We start from the raw sequence: 23371 nt of genomic DNA on the forward strand, positions 1-23371 counted from the left end.
AAAGTAAAGCAACATAACATTAGTAATGATGTGAACACGTCTGTGGTGTGTGATGTTACTAATGTGTTTCAGAGAAGATGTGTTAAGGTTCATTAAAGTGTTCTTTGATAAAACCTGCCAGCGACCAGGCTTAGTTCACGGACAATGTTGCCATGGTAACATACTCAGAGAAGAACATACCTAGCGTTTAGGAATGAGATACTCAGAGTTTCCCTCATTTCAGCCTGAACATACTCAGAGTTTGAACATAACCCACTTTATGGAATAACGTGTATCACGTTTGTCACATTTAGATCCAGTATTAGTCCGAGCTAACGAATTAGCCACTGCTGCTAAAGCGTGTCATGAATCGTAACAAACAGTGAATGTTAGTGTTTAACAGAGCAGTTCGTCCTCACACTGATTCTGGAATGGAGTGACTCACTGTTTAACTTGCATTGCAGACCGAAAACCAGCACAAACTCTCACACCAAAGTCCATTCAGATTCTGAGCGATTTTCACTCCAGAGCTCACGTAAAATAAAACCGAATTATTAAAGTGAAAATAGCAAGTTATTAATAAACTATATTATTCAATTGAGACCACTGATGTGTCACGAACGCATGTATTAGGAGTGGGAATCTATAAGCACCTCAAGATTCTATTCGATTATCACATGGACTGCGATCTGTTCATGAATCGATACATTTAGACACTTTTTTTTCACAGCATTTTGTTTTGTCACCGTGACCACTGATGAATAGTTTTTTTTCGTTTTGTTTTTCTAAACACAGCAATTGTATTCAGACAGAGGAGACACATTATTATTTGTAAATTGTTCAAAATTTGCAGTGATGATGGACTGCTCCAAGGTACTTTGCATATTTTTTTTAGTGGCCTGAAGTAAGTGGCACCAAGATTTACACACTCCAGTACAGTAGGTGGTGATATGCACCTACGTTGGTTGCAAGTCAATAACCAAGGACAACAATAGCATCAAAGGTGGCCAGCTACAGGGTGATCAAGCCTGAGCTTGCATCCCAACTGTTTCCTACTCTCTTCTTTCTGCAGCTTTAGGCCATCTCACAATCTCTGTGCACAATGTTCTTTTTTTCTCCCTGGGAAATGTCTGCTCTTTGATATCTTTTTTTTATGTTCTCTGTGGCTAGGTAGAGTCCTCCACTGGAATTTCTACGTTTGTACCAACCTCTTCAATGATGTCTGAAGGTGAATATAAAGTGTGAAAATAAAGTTTGAAACAGAGTTTGGTGCTAATGAATTTGTGTTGCACCCACAGTGATGGATGAGACAGCAGGTGATAGACCAGTGAGAGACAACGACAAAGCAGGAGGTCAGACACAATTGAAACACACACACGCACCACCATATATTTAAAGAGAAGCAGTTAAACTGTGTTTGGACAGTAAGAATAAACCCGTGTGTGTGTGTGTGTTTTCAGATGTGCGAGTGCATCCTTCTTTTCTCTCGCGGATGGCCAGGGAGGACCTGGAGGATCACTTCCTCAATCAAAAAGAGGATATCCAGCGGCTTAAACAACAAATAAACAAACAGGACGACAAGTACAAGAAGTGAGATACACATTTATATTAAAGCACATGTGAACATGTACAGAAGGGAAAAAAGGACCCACATCCCCTGTTAATAACTTGTATATTCAAGGAAAAAAGCTGTTCCTCATTTTGGTGGTGTTATGTTTTATGTTCCGCCACCATATTCCTCAGGGGAGGTGTGTAAATGTGATGCATTTTTCCTTGGGCTGTCGCTGGAGTCAGTGCTTAAACTTGATTGGCTCTGCAGTGTAAACAGGGAAGTTGGTATTCTCACTAATTGGTCACAGTGTGTAAAGGTGCTACTGAGCCCTCATCACCAGGCTGGAAGCGTTGGTGCTCCAGGTGAGGTTGTCACTTAGGTGAACACCCAAGTACTTGAAGCTTTAAACCGCTTGAAACCAGTAAAAACCAGTGTAGCCAGTATAAACAAGTCCATTACAAACCAGAATAATCATTTGTTAGAATAGAGTGAAGTTACTCTCGTGTTCAAACCTGAGAAACATTCAGAGAGACAGTCAGAGGTTTTGTTTTGCTTGAATCAATCAATCGTTTTATTAACAGATTTTAAATGAACAGAAATTAATCATCAATAATATCAAATCAATAGGAAAACAAGCACCCATCTAATACACAGCTGTGGTCTAAAGTGGACACCCTTTCAGAATGCTAAGACATTTGTTCGGAGTCAGGGTCGGCTGACTCCAGCTCCGGATGTAGTTTTTCTTAGCGTTTTCTTAGTTGTTGTTCTCTAGTGTCCCTCCTCACTTTTGTTATGTTACGTAAGACATTTATCAAAGTCAAAACATTAGCTATCGCACATCAAGAGATAAAGACAAACACACATTTTATTTGAATGGTGCTTCAAAAGTTTATATCTGACAAGTCTTTCATTAGCAGATGTTTACATTTAGAATGCAAATTGTCAGTTATTGTAGTTAGTTAAAGATGACATTTACTGCTGATTTAAAACATTACCTATTACGTACAAGATTTTTGATTGGATTATTAGTTATCATTGAGGGGTCTGCCTGAATGATGTTTTATGCTTCAACAAAATTATCTTGTACTTACTTTAAAAAAACCCCAAAACAGTTTCTGTGTGTTTCTCAATCAGAAAAAAAAGCGTGTCAGGGACATTTAAAATCATTTTACAAAAAAAGTTACACAGGAGGTGACTTTAAATTTTGGGGATACATTTAGACCCAAAATTTAAATTTGATAACACAAAGTAAATTTCAAAAGTGATAAATATATAGGCTTGTTGTGGTGAGTGTGTGTGTTGTAATTTTAGCATCTTTATATTTCAGTGCATTGATTATTATATTTTATGTAAAAGCCCAACTAGAGTTAGAATTTAGCAACAGCTATAAACTATTTGTACAAAACATCAGTTATATTCACACTATTTTTACTCTGTAATCAATCAATCAATCAATCTTTATTTGTATAGCGCCAAATCATAACCAATGGTATCTCAAGGCACTTAACAGTAGAGCAGTCTTAAGGACGGACTCTTCATTTTATGGATACACACATATGCATATATTTTTATATACACATACATATGTATCCCACACCCAACATGAATTACAAGTACTAACTGGTACTAACCAGCATAAACAATGTAAACCAGTGAAAATTCAGTATGAACCAGTAAAACCTGTACTACCAAGTATAAAGCTCCCAAAAATAACCAGTATAAATAGGTATAACATTTAATGTCATGTTCCAGCAGGTCACAGCAGTTTAAATTCTCAAAAACTAACTTAACCAATGCCTAATGATGGTTTAAATGAAATTTTATTCACCAATGCAATGTTGTGCCAAACAGGTTTCAATAATGTCACACTTCCTTTGTGGTATGCAGCATTGTTCCGTACTGGTCCAAGTTACACAGTAGAAGTAGCACTCCTGTGATCTGGGTTGTACAGTGTTGAACCTATGCGCTCCTGCCTGGTAACAGGGTTTATCAAGCATTACGTTGAAGGACAGCCAAAAAAGTGGTATCAGTGATAATGTGGACTTCTTAAAATTAACTTGATTTTGTTTTAATAATCTGTTTTGATCTGTTATGAAAGTGTATTTGCTTATATTGAAATGACAGCTGAGGTTATTTTAATACTTTATTTTCAGAGACAGTCAGATTTTATAATGCTGCAGCACAAATCCACACACTCAAATTTGTGTACAAAATGTCAGACCTGAAGCGAGGTCTCATCGTTCCATATTATCACGTCACAATTGACAAATACTGACATTTGCGTGAATTTAGTCAAACGCACATCGTGCGCTCATATCTGAACGTATAAACAGTTGATAAATGAGGGCCATTAAAACCAGGAAAAAAAACCTCAGCTACAAAAAACACAATTAAGACGTCACAGTCACAAAATGAAACATGACACGTGGGCAGGTGGGGGTTTGTTTTTGGGGGGGGGGTAGAGGGCCTCCGAAAACCAAAGCAAAGAAGGCTTTAGACTCAATAGACTGATAGTTAGATGTTTGGTTCAGAGCCAAGAGTTCAGCTTGCCGTTGGGGATAGGAAGGGGGGTTGGGGGGGTGGGGACAGGGAGTCAGATCTGGAAACATCCTTGAGCTGGCATGTTGGGGAAGGCCAATTGGTGATAATGAAATGTTTTCATTACCGGCTAGCATTCAGTGATGAGTGGCTGCCGACGTAATACAGATTTTACGATAGATCAGATAGCCACCAGCTCCAATTAGCAGCATCTCTGCTACCATGATTCCAATCATAGTTTCAATTTTGGATTAATACGGAGAGAGTCTCCTAATAGCTGAGACGTAACTGTGTAGTGCTCTGCTGCGCCCCTTGCAGACTGGGCACCAAGCTGTCGCGACTGGTGAAGGACCGTCGTCGGATGGAGCATCTGGTGGCCGGCCCGGCAGCACCGCTGAGTAATGTGGAGATGGAGGAAGTGGTGGAGGAGTTGCAGGACAAGGTCCGCGCACTACAGACTGACAAAGAGACGCTATCACGGCGCCTCCTGCTGGTCAGACAGCAGCAGCTCAACTCCCAGAGTCAGAGAGCAGGTCCATACGCTCATGTTAAACCACGAGTCAACACAGGAGCTAAGAGGAGCGGTTCATCATCTCCAGCAGCTAGACTCAGAGGTGAGTGACACTGCTGAGGACCTGACAGAGGACAGGCTGACTGACTACTGAGGCTACACATGCGCGCGCACACACACACATACACACATATACAGACACACATACGATAATAATGATTATAATACATTTTATTTAGACGCGCTTTCTCAACACTCAAGGACACCTTACAGAGTGATATTACAGGATGATACGGGAGATGATGAGAACTGGGTGGGGACTATTAATATTAAGTGAATAGAAATATGAAGACCGGGTTATGTTATATTAATGTGAGACTGGAAAGAAAGTTAGCTGTCAAGGATGCCACTCAGACTCTTAACCTGAGGGGTGGGACACTGTGGAGCAGTTTATGGTGAGTGATAAATTGTCAGCTTTGGATAAAGGGGTTTTAGTGCAGATAGAAATAACAGCTGCAGATATGAAAAGAGAAACTATTTGAATGGACAGTGAGGAGAGGATAATGGCTGATAAGAGGGGGAGCAGAGAGGAGAGGCAGGATTTGATCAGGACAGTGGGAATGAGATCTGGCTGACAGGAAGAAGGCTTGTACTTGCTGATGAGGTCAGTGTTACGGCTGAATTTACGGTTGACCTCATTTGAAGACATGATTCATTGCTCTGGTTGAATGATGGAGTCCAGGAGAAGCATTGATGATTTTATATAAAAAATAGTTTATTCTAAACTAAGAAAAAAGGTACAAGATGGAACAAAATTAGCGTCCGTCCAGGCGGACGTCCGAAGGAAGTGCCGCGCCCTCTAACAGTTTCAGCTTAAGCTTTTTATACAGATAAGAAAAGGTCCCAACAGTGAGAGACAAAAGGGAGGGAGTCAGATGCCCATAGTGGAATTGTTGGAGGATGATGAAGATGTTATGAGAAGGTTCTGCTCCAGTCTTTATCTGTCTTGATAAGTGTGTGTGTCAGTGTATGTCTGCATGTGAGCAGAGATTCTGGCTTGGCAGAGACTGTGCTGCACTGAGAATAATACGATCTGTACTGTTTAATCATGATTCAGCTGTTCAAAAGTGTAAAGAGTAATGGAGTCAAATTGTACACATGAACATACATTTGAGGATATGATGATGAATATAAAAATGACCATAACATTCCCCACTTTTGGTCGCCTCAACGACCAAATCAAGAAACAAAATTATTATATTCCACCTTTGCTGTCTGTCAGGGTTAACCATTAGCATCGTTATTGTTATACATTGGATATATTCTTCTTTTGTGAGGCACAGAAATATCAAGAAAAATGTGGAAATAAACCTTAAAAAAAACTTCATTATTATCAATGGCATGAATCATCAAAAATCATCCTTTATTACCCTCAACCTAGCTATGAGCATTTGGTGTGGCTTATAAACAAAGCTAGGCCCTTGTTCTAGAGCGTTTTCTTGTGTGTGTCTCAGTGGCCTTGTCGGTTCCCCCTTCATTGTTCGGTCAGCCTCCGTCTCAGCATCAGCTGGTGTCGGCAATCATCTTGGATCCATGTTGCCTGCTCCGCGACCTTCACTGCCGTGTGGGTCGTTCGTTTCCGGTCGGCGTTGTAGATGATTGGTTGTTGTCTGAGGAAGGGTAGTCTCCACACACCTGGCAACCTCTCCTGGGATCGGAAGGTACCTGAACAGAAGAGGGGGAAAAACACCGAAACAGAACTCTTGGGATTGGCTGGTACCTGAACACAGGCGCGATCCCACTACTGAGGCTTTAGCTGGTACCTGGTACCTGGTAGGCTTTAGCTGGTACCTGGTACCTGGTAGGCTTTAGCTGGTACCTGGACAGAAAAAAAGGGGGGGGGGGGGGGGGGGGGGAACAAAACAGAACAAAACGAAACGAAACGAAACGAAACGAAACGAAACGAAACGAAACGAAACGAAACGAAACGAAACGGAACGGAACGGAACGGAACGGAACGGAACGGAACGGAACGGAACGGAACGGAACAGAACAGAACAGAACAGAATAGAATAGAATAGAATAAAATAAAAGTTTAGGGGTGTTAGGTTTAGTTAACTAACTAAATGAATAGTTAGTATGGCCAGGAAGGCAGAGACAGGTCAGAGGTCAGGATCTGAGAGCTTTTCAGATCCTAAAAGGTGCTGCTGCACAATCACACAATGGTTAGGTGTGGGTTAGTGAGCTTTTAGCCATGCTAGCTCTGTAGCCCATTCGCACGCGAGTGGGAAAATATGAGGCTGAAAGAAAAGCAGGAAGTATTAATTCGATTTTCTTTTCCTGGAGTAAGGAGAAGCATAGCTGGAGTTGCAGTGATTATCTGTGGTACATCTACTTACCTGGTGAGAAGCAACAATTTGAGAACCACTGTTTACAAGGGCATGCAAGTCGGACGGAGAAGGACATGCAAGTCGGACAAGTGTGGAGTGTGGTTACATGTCTTCTCAAGATGAATACATACAATTGGGAGACATGGAGATGTGAGAAAGCTAAATGAGTTTAACCAAATAAATAAATAATGTTATTTATTTATTTAAATTGTTTGTTTCATTTTTCGTTGCTATCTCTTATTTGTGAAGGAGAAATCTTATTCTATCCTTTATTTATTCTGAATAATGTTAACACTCCACACCTAATTACATAGCCTAATTCTTTTATAGAGCTGAATTTGTCAGTTCATTTATTTCATTCATTTCCCTCATAATTATTATTTGAGATGTAATTTACTTAATTTTGAAGGTCAATTGGTGGCAAAAGTGTCTCCTATTCTGTGTCTGAACCAGAGTTTAGCAAGATTATTGGCCCTTTAAGGTTAGACAGAATTAAAGTTAAGTTGAGTCGAACAATCATATTGTCTTTTGCTCTCTGTATTTATCCCATTCGTAGGGGTGACGAGCCCCAGCACGGTTTGGAGAGCTTCCTTAAATACTTGGAAGTTACTTAACTTTAAACTATCTCTTATTTCAATCAATTATCAAGAGTTTCAGGAGGACCCTTTTTAAATCTCAGGCGACCCAGATTGGGCCACCAACCCAATGTTGAGAACACTTAATTTTTCCCTTAAACGTGTCTAAACCCACTGAAGGTGTTTTATGGTCTTGCACGCTAAGTGCTGTTGGAACAAGAAGAAAATGGTTGGAGGGTTTGAGGTATATTTTCCTATGATAAAATATAAATCAAAAATCAGAGGGACGTTGGTCCCTCCCTTCCCTTTTTTTTACATAAGAATACATTTGGATTCTTGAAACCATATGATAAATATCATTGGAAAATCACTTATCTGATCATTTTGGAGGTGTCTCCGTTTTTCTCTCTCTTGTGTCCGCCTGCCTTTGTGCCCTCCAACCTCCTCGACCTCCTCCTCCTCAGCCTTAAAAGGTCAAAGCCAGGGTCAACTGTACGCTCCCTTTGGAAATTTGAAGATCTGTCCCCACTTTTGCAGTTGGATTGGAAGTCTCTGTAGTCTCTGGAATAGATATTATGTTAGAACATCCACAATATGTCATATTGTCACGTGTCTATTTCTATTTCCCCTTTGCTTCCCAGTTACAGTTATGGACAATACTTCCCTTTAATTCTCATCCTTCATCATAAGAGCAGTGACCAGGCATGGCGGCGAAGAGGTAGGATCGGAGTCGAGAAGGCGGTGGCATTTTCTGTTAGGAAACACTCAGAAACAGAAAGAGAGGAAAACATTAAGACTTAAATGAATAATTTAAAATATCTCTTTTCTTTAGTTGGATCTGATTCGTCTCCTTTGAGTATACAGCCAGCGACCTGTATTTTGGAAAAAGCTACACAATAACAACAACTAAGACGAAGACATAGACAAGTGCACACCACAACGAGTATACACATATAACAACAAAAAACATGGACACTGAACATGAACAGTAAGGTCAGTCAAGGTCAAAGCCAGTCATTCCACTGAAAGTGGTATCATATTAAAAAAATGTCGTTTGGTGTTTTTAAACACCCAGAAAAAAACCTTTAAATCCTGGTAACTTTTTAGAAGGCCCAAGGCCTAAAACCATAATTTTTTAACAAGCAGCAGTGTTTTCTGAACACCCCACTACATAATTGGCAAAAACAGGGAGAAGATCTAGTGCATCAAAACCCAGGAGGAAAGGAAGGTGAAACAGAGGAACATGTGTAGTCAAACAGCCATTCATCGGTCAATCACTCAATGACACGTCCACGGCACATTCGCACTCACAACGCGGTTCTCTCAGGCATACGTAACGTGTCATCATTCAGTCACTCATGCACCGCACACGTTCATGCCTCAATTTTCACGTCCATGCATTCACAAGGTTTTGTTGCATAGTGTCTAAGTAGAATATAGGTCTCATCTAACCCACCAATGGCGATAGCCAGTCCACCTCGTCTCTCGGGGTCAATGAGCTCTTATTGCCCCCCCATGCTTGGCAACCTTTTAGTGTTAATTAATTGCTTTTTACCGGTATTGTCTGATTACTAAGAGGTACGCTCCTTTTTACTTCCGCCTTGGCGGAGTCTTAGATTATCGCCCGTGGTACTGACAGTCTGCTCATCTGCTGATCAGGCAGGAATAGCACAGCCGTGTCTAACTCAACAAACTCAACCACGGTACCAAACCGCGGGAAATTCACCCGCCGTCCGTCTCCAGAAATGTAAAAAAGAATCTCTGAATCAGCAGGGCTCAACCACCGCTCTTGAAAATAAGAGTTTGGAAGAATAATTCAACAGTACCAAACTGAAGGAAAACATCCCCGGTACCAAACCGAAGGAAAACAACCTCCGGTACCAAACCGAAGGAAAATTTCGCACAACTGTCAGGACTTTTATTGGGCACCTCTAAGATTGAACGGAGCACGCAACCTCTAATAACCCTCACTCTAAGGGAACGTAGAAATTTGTTCAGAACGGTATTCGGTTACCAAGCATGTATCAAATCAGGTGGACCGCTATCCCCCAAAGAGCGCTTTCCCTAGCAAGGTTTATCCTTTTTCTGCACATTAAACCAGGACTTCTTGTTTGAAAAGTAATTGCCTATGTACTCATAGCAACTAATGGGACATTTTTTTTCTCAGGAAAAATTTGGTACCCCCACCCTGCTGTCGAGTGGCTTTGGGCCGGCCAGACAGTCCGACGCGGTAAGGGGGAGGCGCACAAAATGAAAACAATGAATGTTGAACTAGGCTGTCTGTCGCAAGCAGCTTCAAAAAGGGTAAGGTACAGATTGTTTACGAGGGTATCGGTCAAAAAATGTCAAAATGTAAACTTGGTTGAGGCTGCAGTCCTCAATCTCTGTCTCAATTTTCCTGAAATTGAGTAAAAACAAAAGAGAAAAAGAAGAATCGTTCAGAAATAACAAAGGAGAAAAACGTGTGAGCTCAAAAAAATCATGGCCAATAAAAATTAAAACTTCAGCTCCAAAAGCTGAGGCAACAGAGGGCTTTTTCTTCAGCGGATGTAACCATATCTTGCATTGTGGGGGGCCTCCCCTCAACAAGAGAATAAATGAAAGAAAAGCAAACAAAAACAACCTTATCAGTAACACTATTTTCTTCCCCTTTGTTTGTTCTTTTCTCATAAAGGCAAAAGCAGTGTAAATAAATGAGCAACATAATGAATAAAAGCAAAGATAAATGATGGGCACACTTGATCTCATGTGGCAAACAGAAGGGTTCTGTGTGAAGTTCTGGTGGTCCTGTGTTTCTCATAGTTATTAATGTGGGTGTGTGACTGTATGTCTGGTCTGTCTGCGTGTGAGAGAATAAATGAAAACAAAATAATCTAGTGCACAGTCAGAAGATAGAGGGGTTAATATTGTGCGAAGGAGAAGCTTGTTGGCTATTTGCTAGTTGTCCCCCTCCATGCCAAAGTTCAAGGCTAAAGTGATTTAGCACTACCACCAAAGGCTGTGGTGGACTTCTTGTGGCTTGGTATCCTTGTGGCTTTTGAAACAGTGTCTTTTTTGGTGAAGATATTCCATCAGACGTGTGACCAGTCTGCAGTTGCTGCCCATCGTTCAGGCAGTAGTCGCAACTCATTGGTGGGGGAGTGTCCACTCCGACGCCCACAGGTTCTCAGTCTTTGATGATGGGGCAGGATGTGGTAATCACAGCATTGGCATGCGGCCCATTCATAGACGATGAAGAGTTGACTTGGGACTGAGCGAGTTATTTCAGCATTGCTTTGCTGAATGGGAGTTGAGTCCTTGAGTCCTGAAAGGTCACACACCTTTAATTGTCCATTTCCTTCTGATGCTTGGTCCTTTGAATGATGTTGACATTTCATTAGCGTAAGAGTTGAAGGTGATTTCATTCTTTCATTGAAGATGTCGTTTCTTCAGGGGGGGCAACCACAAAGCCAACAGAAACTAACAATTTAAATAATAAAAATATGATAATGATGGTAACAGTAATATTAAAATAAAATAAAATGAAATACTGTATTCATCTGTGTGTGTGTTTGAGTGTGTGTTGCTCATATTCATTTTAGAGTGAACCCATCAAACATGAAATCAAAAATAAAATTTAAAATAAAAATAAAAATAGTGTCTGTGTGTAATGGCACTATTCTGTAGGCAGAGGAGAAGTGAGAAATCACAATGTTGTGTCACAAGTGTGTAGTGCACTAAACTGGCCTGTGAGGGGCGCCACCTCTCTCTTGTTTGAGTGTGTGTTGCTCATGGGTGTGGTTCTCTCTCTCTCTTTGCGTGCGCGTGCCTGTGCCTGTGCGTGTGCGTGTGCGTGTGCGTGTGCGTGTGCGTGTGCGTGTGTGTGTGTGTGTGTGTTTGAGAGAAAACCAAGGCGCACAGAAGTCAAAAGCTGACACTCGTCCAAATGAAAGCATTAAAGCCAAGCCAAAGGGAGAAATCTGATTCCACGTTTAAACAAAATAAAAACAAAGATAAAAAAAGTAAAACTCGCCTGAAAGCATGATCTGAGTTCACATCATACCAAGATTGTATATGCGTATGCATATATTATTTGTTTATTGGGTTGTTCATCTGTTTGATTCACAGAAACACAATTTAGGTTAGATTCGGGGTTTTAATCTTTCGGTACAGAGGTGAACTCAGATCATGGCACCGCTGGGATGTTTTGGAAACTTTGGTTGCCCGTCTATCTATGGTCAGGACCTCACAGGCTGTGGGTGTCCGAACAAAACAAAGTAAATAATGACCAGCCGAATTTTATGCCTAAACAAAATATCCGAGCCCGAAGAAAACCAGAGGGAACCTACAGCATTAAAAAGCATAGAACCTCAACCATTTGAGCCCTTCTCATGGCATTCTATTCACCGTCAAAACACAGAACAGCTGAGGATCAAAATCAAAGCTCAAAGCTGAAAATCAATACAATGCTTGACTGGTTCCAAAAAAAAATCAACACAGAGCGAATATATATGTAAATGAAAATTTATATATATATGTTTATAAAGGCAGCTTTACCTTAGTCCGAATTGGTGTTTGAGGTTCAACCGATGGTTCGTGCTCCAGTCTCTGTCCGAGGGCGGACCACCGCGGGCCAGCCCCGGGGCTTCAAGTGTGTCGACCCAGTGCTGGTCCACGGTCGACGCCCACAGAGCAGAAGATGGATCCTGTTCGTGACGCCAATTGTTACGGCTGAATTTACGGTTGACCTCATTTGAAGACATGATTCATTGCTCTGGTTGAATGATGGAGTCCAGAAGAAGCATTGATGATTTTATATAAAAAATAGTTTATTCTAAACTAAGAAAAAAGGTACAAGATGGAACAAAATTAGCGTCCGTCCAGGCGGACGTCCGAAGGAAGTGCCGCGCCCTCTAACAGTTTCAGCTTAAGCTTTTTATACAGATAAGAAAAGGTCCCAACACTGAGAGACAAAAGGGAGGGAGTCAGATGCCCATAGTGGAATTGTTGGAGGATGATGAAGATGTTATGAGAAGGTTCTGCTCCAGTCTTTATCTGTCTTGATAAGTGTGTGCGTCAGTGTATGTCTGCATGTGAGCAGAGATTCTGGCTTGGCAGAGACTGTGCTGCACTGAGAATAATACGATCTGTACTGTTTAATCATGATTCAGCTGTTCAAAAGTGTAAAGAGTAATGGAGTCAAATTGTACACATGAACATACATTTGAGGATATGATGATGAATATAAAAATGACCATAACATCAGTAATTATGAAGGGAGGCGGGAGTTCAAGGTGGAAAGTGGTTGATGGGGTTGTAGAAGTCCAGGGGAGGGGAGGGGTGAAGGAACCCAGGTGTTGGTGGGTTTAAATCTTTTCATTGAAAAATAGGAGGAGAGAGTTACAGGTGTCGGAGTACAGGCAGGGGGGAGGTAGTCAAAGGGTTGAGTGATGCAAGTAAAGGCAGACATTAGATACAAACACAGATACAGACAGGGCTGTGTGTCAGCAGTGCTGTGGTGTTTCCTCAGGTACAAGGAGCGTGGATGCAGCGGTTCATCCTCAGTATGGACATGGTCTGTTGGAGGAGGCCCGAGCAGAGATCAGGAACCTGTGAGACCATTGGCAGCATAGATAACACATTGTTCCAGTCCAGGTTCTCCAGGTTCTCTGACAGTGTGTGGTTCTGCAGGGAAAACAGGGTGGAGACACAGTGCAGCCAAATAGAGGAGCTTAGGGCGGAGTTACAGAGGAAGGAGGAGGAGCATGAAGACAGACTGCAGCAGCTCAGACAGCAGCAGACACACAACCTGAGGTACACAACAAAACGATCCCCAAGTCAAGCGAAGTAACAGCTTTTAACTGAGTTATCACATCTGTCAGCCTAACAGCCTCTGTGTGTGTGTGTGTGTGTGTCCGTGTCCCCACAGGTCTCATGTGGATGGAAACGTGGTTATGATCAAACTGCAGAAGCAGTTGACGGAAAGATCTAATGCTTTTTCTGAGCTGGAAGAACGATTCATCTGCCTGAAGGAGGTGTGTGTGTGGGTGTGTGTGTGTGTGTCATTTAGATGTTTTCTAACCTTTGTGCTGACACTCCTTTATGTGTGTGTGCATGTATAGACGCAGCAGACACTGAAGCTTGGTCATGAGTTGGCGGTGCAGAAGGTGGAGGATTTGACGACCGAGCTGAAGGAGCAGCAGAGAAAGACTTTGGAGTTGGAGCAACGGGAGCAGAGCTTCAACTTGTCCAAGATGAGCATGAATATGGTCAGACACATCACACACACTTATCACAGCAACAACATCCTGTCTCATGTGCACGTGTGAAGTGAAGCAGCTGTGTAACGTCCATGTGTGTTCCTCAGCTGGAGGAGAGGATCTGTGAGCTGGAGCAGGAGAGACAGCTGCTGAAAGAGAACAACAACTTGCTGCTGAGCAGGTGAGCACACCAGGACTTCTGTTTGGGTTAGCTTAGCATGTAGCAACCAGTCCCATATATTTGTGTTAACTTAGCATGTGCTATAATTCTGACGTGTGTGTGTGTGTGTGCAGACTAGAGTTGGACATGGTCCAGCAGCAGAAGTATGATCAGGTGAATCGGCAGCAAAGGCTACAGATCTCTCAGCTGGAAAAGGCTCTTAGGGCTGACCTGGCGGATAAAAACGACATCCTGGAACAGATCAGGGCTGAGCGTGGTGCGTTCACACCCTTCCATGTGATAATCGGTATCATACACTTCCAGGCTGACATGCTGAACTTCTGTTTCAGACTCTAAGATGAAGCTGTCAGAGGAGAGCCAGAGGCTGCAGCAGCAGCTGCTGGAGCACCAGCAGCAAGTGAAAGAGCTGAAGGAGAGCAGGACGGTACGTCTGCAGCTGCAATATCACACAGCTGCAGCCTGCTGACCTTTGTGTCTGTGTCTGCATGTGTTCATAGGTGGAGTACGACCATAGTGAGCTCACTGAGGCTCTGCTCATTGTGAAGGTAATGGCTTCAGACTTTTGTATGAAAATGTTCAGAGAGGCTCCAAGTCTTAATGATAGCTTTTCTTTTCCTTGTCAGCGGTGCATTGGGTAAAGCGTTTCAAAATTTCCTCAATTGTGTTTGAGAGTTTAGCCATTTCTATTTCATCATCTTCTCCTATCTAGATGATTTTATTGGCTACAAAATTTTCTGAAATCGTACCAAACATGTGATTTTATCTGCAAAAAGCGCTTTATAAATAAACTACTTACTTACTTAGTTAAATAGAGTCAACGGGACGGAGGTTGGGTAACGGTCTGGTAAGCAACTTGTAATCACAGGGTTACCGGTTCAAAAGGAACCTGGGCCGTCACTGTGGGAGGTTGAGCAAGTCTCTTGACCAAAATCTAACTGCTCCCTGGGCGCCTGCAGTTGGCAGCCCACTGCTACCCCTCTGGGAAATGTGTAAAATGCAGAGAAGAATTTTACTACGTTGATTAATAAAGTATACATTATTTTTCTGGATAAAAGCATCTGCAAAATTAAATTGTAGTCTTGTAATAATAATGGTAATGCAGTCAGCTTCTGTTATTAGATCTTTTCTTATATCAAATTCAGATTCATAAAACTTTATTTATCCCCAAGGTGGTTTTGAAATAGCACCGTTGATGCCTTCTTTATAGTCACGGAGGTCTTTGGAGGTAGATGACATTTCTCTGAGCAGCATGTTTGCCAATTTATTAGCTTCTTTGTTAGTTAGCAGAGCATCATCTTCCTCAACTGAGTGCTCCTTTTTCATCTTTATTTGTTGTCATCTGTCTTATGTCCTCCCTGAGATTTCCCCCAACTCATGTCTCTCTCATTGAAGCTTTCAGTTGTGATATTGAAATTCCAGTATCATTTCATATCTAACAAAAATGTCCTCTCCGGAAGTCCAGTAACGGCATTATTTTTAATGCCATTCTTCCCAACACTGTCTATTGGGGCCTTATTTTCAAATAGGCAAGGGAAAAAATATGGTTTAGATTGCCTTTTCTGTTTGAGAACGAGAAGTCTGCGTTTTCCGTCTGTATTCAGTGATCAAGGAAAATCAGGGGCTCTAATTGGGAACACTGGTCATTGTATTTAAAACCACATTAGCATTATGTAACCGCAACACGTGAGACATGTGGTTTGTATGTTTTAAATATTACTCCCATCTCCATCCTTCTGTTCCCCCATCCCTCGTTTGACCCCCATCTCATCTTTTCTAGTCTAATATAAACTAAAATAATCAGGGTGTCCGCTGGTGCCTAAATAGTATTAAAAGTTGATCAATCAATTGTGGGAAATTTAAGGCAATTAAAAAGTATTAGAATAGTCTTAATCACGATTTTATGAGGTATTTTTATTGGTATTCAAGCTTTGACTCGGTTGCTTACCCCTAGCTACCCCTAGCTAGATCGCCTCGGGGCCGCGCGCACGGGTGCGACATCACGTGACAGCGAGTGTTCCGGCGTGAAAATCGACAAGAAGAAAACAAAAATGGGAAAGTGCAAGTTCTCTGACTCCTGGCTCAAGATGCCCAAATTCAAAGATTGGATAAAGCCAGTCGAAAATAACAACCAGGAAGCCTATTGCACACTTTGTAAGAAACGGATTTGTGCAGCATCGATGGGCATAAATTAGGGCTGGGATAAACGATTATTTTTTAAATGATTAATCTAGCGATTTTTTGATGCATCGATTATTCTAACGATTCATTTTTTCCAGTTTGACTCGATTCGATTGTCTCCCCATTAATTGACTAAAAGCAATTTATACATGTTGATTTACATATCTAAAATGAAAAAAAAAAACATGAGTTCCTGAACATTGCAATATATGTTTATTGTTCTTCAACTGAAAATTCCAAAATAAAGTCCAGTAAGAATATAAAAGTACAAAATCATGCATTCAGACTAGAGTCAGAGGTAGCATTCAATTAGAAGGCAGTGGGAGCCGACAGCCTGTCATGGTGTCCTTCCTCAACCAACAGACTTTAAGATTTATGTTGAAAACACGTAGGCCTAGCTTACTGATGTTACGGCAAAATTTGCGGTTGACCTCATTTGGAGACATGATTTATTGCTCTGGTTGAATGATGGAGTCCAGGAGAAGCATTGATGGTTTTATAAAAAAGATTTATTATAAGATAAAATAAAAAGGAGTAAAGAAGAAGCTTCCATCCTGAAAGAATGAAAAACAAAGGCTGGTGGCAAAGCAAAAATGCAAAACCCGTTCAAGACCCATTCCAACGCTCTGACTAACAGTTTCAAAGCTTAAGCTTTTTATATAGATAACAGCAAAGTTCCACTCTGGGGTAAGGAGGAGGGGAGAGTCAGATGCCCAATAGTGGAAAGATTTGAGGATGATGAAGACGTATATGTTATGAGGAAGATGTGGCTTCACTCTTATCTCCTTGATATTGTGTGTGTGTATCTGCATGTGAGCAGAGACTCTGGCCTTGGCTGTGTTGCACTGAGTACGATCTGTACTGTTTAATCATGATTCAGCTGTTCAAAAGTGTAATGGAGTAATGGAGTCATCATGTATTAAAACATGACAAATTGTACACATGAACATACATTTGACGATATGATGATGAATATAATAATTGCCATAACATTCCCCACTTTTGGTCGCCATCAACGACCAAATCAAGAAACAAAATTATTATATTCAGGGTTAACTTTTGTGAGGCACAGATATAGCAAGAAAATGCGGAAATAAACTTCTTCATCATTATTATCAATGGCATGAATCATCAAAAATCATCCTTTATTACATCTAGATAAGCAAAAATCATCATTTGCATCAAGGACATCACTCGTCTTCATCGGCTGAGTTCAGTGGTAACTGGGGTAACCAATAGCCATGGTTAGAATCACCGCACTTGATTGGCGGCATCATGAGTGAAGAACCTTGAGTATTTTCCTCAATCGTAGCAGAAGGGTTTATGACTGTATTCCTGCAGCTAGGTGTGAGGTTGTCCACCCTCAACCTAGCTATAAGCATTTGGTGTGGCTTATAAACAAAGTTAGGCCCTTGTTCTAGAGCATTTTCTTGTGTGTGTCGTGAAAAAGAAAATCTCAGTGGCCTTGTCGGTTCCCCCTTCATTGCTCGGTCAGCCTCCGTCTCAGCATCAGCTGGTGTCGGCAATCATCTTGGATCCATGTCGCCCGCTCCGCGACCTTCACTGCCGTGTGGGTCATTTCGGTCGGCGTTGTAGATGATTGGTTGTTGTCTGAGGAAGGGTAGTCTCCACACACCTGGCAACCTCTCTTGGGATCGGCTGGTACCTGAACAGAAGGGGGGGAAAAACACCAAAACAAAACTCTTGGGATTGGCTGGTACCTGAACACAGGCGCGATCCCACTACTGAGGCTTTAGCTGGTACCTGGTACCTGGTAGGCTTTAGCTGGTACCTGAACAGAAGAAGGGGGGGGGGGAAACAAAACAACACAAAATAAAATAAAATAAAATAAAATAAAATAAAAGTAAAGTTTAGGGGTGTTAGGGTTAGTTAACTAACTAAATGAATAGTTAGTATGGCCAGGAACGCAGAGACAGGTCAGAGGTCAGGATCTGAGAGCTTTTCAGATCCTGAAAGGTGCTGCTGCACAATCACACAATGGTTAGATGTGGGTTAGTGAGCTAGCTCAATGTTTCCTGTAGCATTCGCACGCGAGTGGGAAAATATGAGGCTGAAAGAAAAGCAGGAAGTATTAATTCGATTCTCTTTTCCTGGAGCAAGAAGAAGCATAGCTGGAGTTGCAGTGATTCTCAAACTGTGGTACGTCTACTTACCTGGTGAGAAGCAACAATTTGAGAACCACTATTTACAAGGACATGCAAGTCGGACGGAGAAGGACATGCAAGTCGGACGGAGAAGTGTGGAGTGTGATTACATGTCTTCTCAAGATGAATACATACAATTGGGAGGCGTTGGCCCGCTCCCTTCCCTTTTTTACATAAGAATACATTTGGATTCTTAAAACCATATGATAAATATCATTGGAAAATCACTTATCTGATCATTTTGGATGTGTCTCTGTTTTCCTCTCTCTTGTGTTCGCCTGCCTTTGTGCCCTCCAACCTCCTCGACCTCCTCCTCCTCAGCCATAAAGGTCAAAGCCAGGGTCAACTGTATGCTCCTTTTGGAAATTTGAAGATCTGTCCCCACTTTCGCAGTTGGATTGGAAGTCTCTGTAGTCTCTGGAATAGATATTATGTTAGAACATGCACAATATGTCATATTGTCACGTGTCTATTTCACTCTATTTCCCCTTTGTTTCCCAGTTACAGTTATGGACAATACTTCCCTTTAATTCTCATCCTTCATCATAAGAGCAGTGACCAGGCATGGCGGCGAAGGGGGTAGGATCGGAGTCGAGAAGGCGGTGGCATTGTCTGTTAGGAAACACTCAGAAACAGAAAGAGAGGAAACCATTAAGACTTAAATGAATAATTTAGAATATCTCTTTTCTTTAGTTGGATCTGATTCGTCTCCTTTGAGTATACAGCCAGCGACCTGTATATTGGAAAAAGCTACACAATAACAACAACTAAGACGAAGACATAGACAAGTGCACACAACAACGAGTATACACATATAACAACAAAAAACATGGACACTGAACATGAACAGTAAGGTCAGTCAAGGTCAAAGCCAGTCATTCCACTGAAAGTGGTATCATATATAAAAAAAAAACGTCGTTTGGTGTCTTTAAACACCCAGAAAAAAAACCTTTAAAACCTGGTAAACTTTTTAGAAGGCCCAAGGCCTAAAACCATAATTTTTTAACAAGCAGCAGTGTTTTCTGAACACCCCACTACATAATTGGCAAAAACAGGGAGAAGATCTAGTGCATCAAAACCCAGGAGGAAAGGAAGGTGAAACAGAGGAACATGTGTAGTCAAACAGCCATTCATCGGTCAATCACTCAATGACACGTCCACGGCACATTCGCACTCACAACGCGGTTCTCTCAGGCATACGTAACGTGTCATCATTCAGTCATTCATGCAACGCACACGTTCATGCCTCAATTTTCACGTCCATGCACTCACAAGGTTTTGTTGCATAGTGCCTAAGTAGAATATAGGCCTCATCTAACCCACCAGCGGCGATAGCCAGTCCACCTCGTCTCTCGGGGTCAATGAGCTCTTATTGCCCCCCCATGCTTGGCAACCTTTTAGTGTTAATTAATTGCTTTTCACTGGTATCATCTGATTACTAAGAGGTACGCTCCTTTTTACTTCCGCCTTTGCGGAGTCTACACTTAGATTATTGCCCGTTGCAGTACCGACAGTCTACTAGCTGCTGATCAGGCAGAACTCGCACGGCCGTGTCTAACTCAACAAACTCAACCCCGGTACCAAACCTGGGGGAAACTCTCAACAGCTGCAAATTCCAGAAACTTAAAACAAATATCTGAATTAGCCGGAGACCCTCTCAACCTGGCCTTATGAAAATATAAAACTGGGAGAATTTCCAGGGGAACCTTCCAACTTCTGACTTTAAGAAAAATATAAAGCTGGGAGGAGTATGGGGGAAGGGTAACCTCTCAACCTGTGACTTTATTTAAAATATAAAGCTGGGAGAATTTCAAACTCGACCACTCGTTACTCCGGAGATATAAAAACCCTCCGAATTAGCAGGAGAATTATAAACACCACCAACGCAGAACTGTCAGGACTTTTTGGGCGCCTCTAAGATTATTCAACGGAGCACGCAACCTCTAATAACCCTCACTCTAAGGGAACGTAGAAATTTGTTCAGAACGGTATTCGGTTACCAAGCATGTATCAAATCAGGTGGACCACTATCCCCCGAAGAGCGCTTTCCCTAGCAAGGTTTATCCTTTTTCTGCACATTAAACCAGGACTTCTTGTTTGAAAAGTAATTGCCTATGTACTCATAGCAACTAATGGGACATTTTTCTCAGGAAAAATTTGGTACCCCCCCTGCTGTCGAGTGGCTTTGGGCCGGCCAGACAGTCCGACGCGGTAAGGGGGAGGCGCGCAAAATGAAAACGATGAATGTTGAACTAGGCTGTCTGTCGCAAGCAGCTTCAAAAGAGTAAGGTACAGATTGTTTACGAGGGTATCGGTCAAAAATGTCAAAATGTAAACTTGGTTGAGGCTGCAGTCCTCAATCTCTGTCTCAATTTTCCTGAAATTGAGTAAAAACAAAAGAGAAAAAGAAGAATCGTTCAGAAATAACAAAGGAGAAAAACGTGTGAGCTCAAAAAAAAAATCATGGCCAATAAAATAATAAAAAATTAAAACTTCAGCTCCAAAAGCTGAGGCAACAGAGGGCTCTTTCTTCAGCGGATGTAACCATATCTTGCATTGTGGGGGGCCTCCCCTCAACAAAAAAATAAAATGAAAGAAAAGCAAACAAAAACAACCTTATCAGTAACACTATTTTCTTCCCTTTTGTTTGTTCTTTTCTCATAAAGGCAAAAGCAGTGTAAATAAATGAGCAACATAATGAATAAAAGCAAAGATAAATGATGGGCACACATGGTATCATGTGGCAAACAGAAGGGTTCTGTGTGAAGTTCTGGTGGTCCTGTGTTTCTCATAGTTATGAATGTGGGTGTGTGACTGTATGTCTGGTCTGTCTGCGTTTGAGAGAATAAATGAAAACAAAATAATCTAGTGCACAGTCAGAAGATAGAGGGGTTAGTATTGTCCTATCGAAGGAGAAGCTTGTTGGCTCTTTGCTAGTTGTCCCCCTCAATGCCAAAGTTCAAGGCTAAGGTGATATAGCACTACCACCAGAGGCTGTGGTGGACTTCTTGTGGCTTGGTATCCTTGTGGCTTTTGAAACAGTGTCTTTTTTGGTGAAGATATTCCAGCAGACGTGTGACCAGTCTGCAGTTGCTGCCCATTATTCAGGCAGTAATCGTGGCGTTTAACTCGCAACTCATTGGTGGGGGAGTGTCCACTCCGACGCCCACAGGTTCTCAGTCTTTGATGATGGGGCAGGATGTGTTAATCCCAGCATTGGCATGCGGCCCATTCCATAGACGATGAAGAGTTGACTTGGGACTGAGCGAGTTATTTCAGCATTGCTTTGCTGAATGGGAGTTGAGTCCTTTGATTTGTCCATTTCCTTCTGATGCTTGGTCTGATTCTTGGTCCTTTGAATGATGTTGACATTTCATTAGCATAAGAGTTGAAGGTGATTTCTTTCATTGAAGATATCGTTTCAGAGGGACAACCGCAAAGCCAACAGAAACTAACAATGAAATAATAAAAAATGATAATGATGATAGTAATATTAAAATAAAATAAAATGAAATACTGTATTCATCTGTGTGTGTGTTTGAGTGTGTGTTGGACCCAGATATATCAAACATGAAATCAAATTTAAAATAAAAAATAAAAATAGTGTCTGTGTGTAATGGCACTATTCTGTAGGCAGGGGGGAGAGGTGAGAAATCACAATGTTGTGTCACAAGTGTGTAGTGCACTAAACTGGCCAGTGAGGGGCGCTACCTCTCTCTTTCCTTTGAGTGTGTGTGTGTGTGTGTGTGTGACTTCTCTCTCTCCCTCCATGCGTGCGCGTGTGTGTGTGTGCGCGTGTGGGTGTGTGTGTCCTCGTTCTGAGAGGAAAAAAAAACCCAAAAAAAAAGAAAACCAAAGCAGAAACACAGCAGCCGACGTGTGTGTGTATCCCCGTGTGTGTGTGGCTCTCTCTCTCTCTCTGTCAGGTGTGGCTCTCTGTGCGTGCGCGCTTCCCTCTCTCTCTCTCGTGTGTGTGTGTGTGTGTGTGTGTGTGTGTGTGTGTGTGTGCGTGTGCGTGTGCGTGTGCGTGTGCGTGTGCGTGTGCGTGTGCGTGTGGTGAGACTAACCAAGGCGCACAGAAGCCAAAAGCTGACACTCGTCCAAATGAAAGCATTAAAGCCAAACAACCATTCACACGTTCAAACAAAATAAAAACAAAGATAAAAAGAAGTAAAACTCTATTTTTATATCGGTACAGAGGTGAACTCAGCGGGGTGTTTTGGAAACTTTGGTTGCCTGCCTATCTTATGGTCAGGACCTCACGGGCTGTCCGTGGAGGTGCCTGAACAAACCCAAAGTAAATAATGACCAGCCCGAAGAAAAACAGAGGGAACCCACAGCATTAAAAAGCAAAGAACCTCAACCATTTGAGCCTTTCTCATAGCAGCCTATTCACTGTCAAAACACAGAACAGCTGAGGATCAAGATCAAAGCTGAAAATCAATACAATGCTTGACTGGTTCCAAAAAAATCAACACAGAGCGAATATATATGTAAATGAAAATTTATATATATATGTTTATAAAGGCAGCTTTACCTTAGTCCGAATTGGTGTTTGAGGTTCAACCGATGGTCCGTGCTCCAGTCTCTGTCCGAGGGCGGACCACCGCGGGCCAGCCCCGGGGCTTCAAGTGTGTCGACCCAGTGCTGGTCCACGGTCGACGCCCCACAGAGCAGAAGATGGATCCAGTTCGTCGACGCCAATTGTTACGGCAAAATTTGCGGTTGACCTCATTTGGAGACATGATTTGTTGCTCTGGTTGAATGATGGAGTCCAAGAGAAGCATTGATGGTTTTATAAAAAAGATTTATTATAAGATAAAATAAAAAGGAGTAAAGAAGAAGCTTCCATCCTGAAAGAATGAAAAACAAAGGCTGGTGGCAAAGCAAAAATGCAAAACCCGTTCAAGACCCATTCCAACGCTCTGACTAACAGTTTCAAAGCTTAAGCTTTTTATATAGATAACAGCAAAGTTCCACTCTGGGGTAAGGAGGAGGGGAGAGTCAGATGCCCAATAGTGGAAAGATTTGAGGATGATGAAGATGTATATGTTATGAGGAAG

At 41.9% G+C, this 23371-nt stretch overlaps 1 protein-coding gene across 9 annotated transcripts in view; it reads left to right on the top strand.

The window, feature by feature from the left end:
- LOC114465112 (protein fantom-like) overlaps positions 1 to 23371 on the top strand; it is an 80425-nt gene that overhangs the window by 35032 nt on the left and 22022 nt on the right. For 8 of the 9 annotated variants that reach the window (XR_003674280.1, XM_028449905.1, XM_028449902.1 and 5 more), the window contains exons 2-13: positions 1150 to 1207; positions 1278 to 1331; positions 1440 to 1569; positions 4388 to 4683; positions 13055 to 13136; positions 13216 to 13338; positions 13454 to 13559; positions 13647 to 13793; positions 13892 to 13965; positions 14079 to 14221; positions 14295 to 14389; positions 14463 to 14510. Coding sequence is in view for 8 of the 9 variants with exons in the window: in XM_028449902.1 (XP_028305703.1) it covers positions 1150 to 1207; positions 1278 to 1331; positions 1440 to 1569; positions 4388 to 4683; positions 13055 to 13136; positions 13216 to 13338; positions 13454 to 13559; positions 13647 to 13793; positions 13892 to 13965; positions 14079 to 14221; positions 14295 to 14389; positions 14463 to 14510 (1356 nt within the window). In the remaining variant the exon portion in view is untranslated. The remainder of the gene's footprint in view (positions 1 to 1149; positions 1208 to 1277; positions 1332 to 1439; positions 1570 to 4387; positions 4684 to 13054; positions 13137 to 13215; positions 13339 to 13453; positions 13560 to 13646; positions 13794 to 13891; positions 13966 to 14078; positions 14222 to 14294; positions 14390 to 14462; positions 14511 to 23371) is intronic. The other variant, XM_028449904.1, reaches the window with a different exon arrangement.

Source organism: Gouania willdenowi, chromosome 6 (assembly GCF_900634775.1).
Source record: "Gouania willdenowi chromosome 6, fGouWil2.1, whole genome shotgun sequence".
Classification (NCBI taxonomy): domain Eukaryota; kingdom Metazoa; phylum Chordata; class Actinopteri; order Blenniiformes; family Gobiesocidae; genus Gouania; species Gouania willdenowi.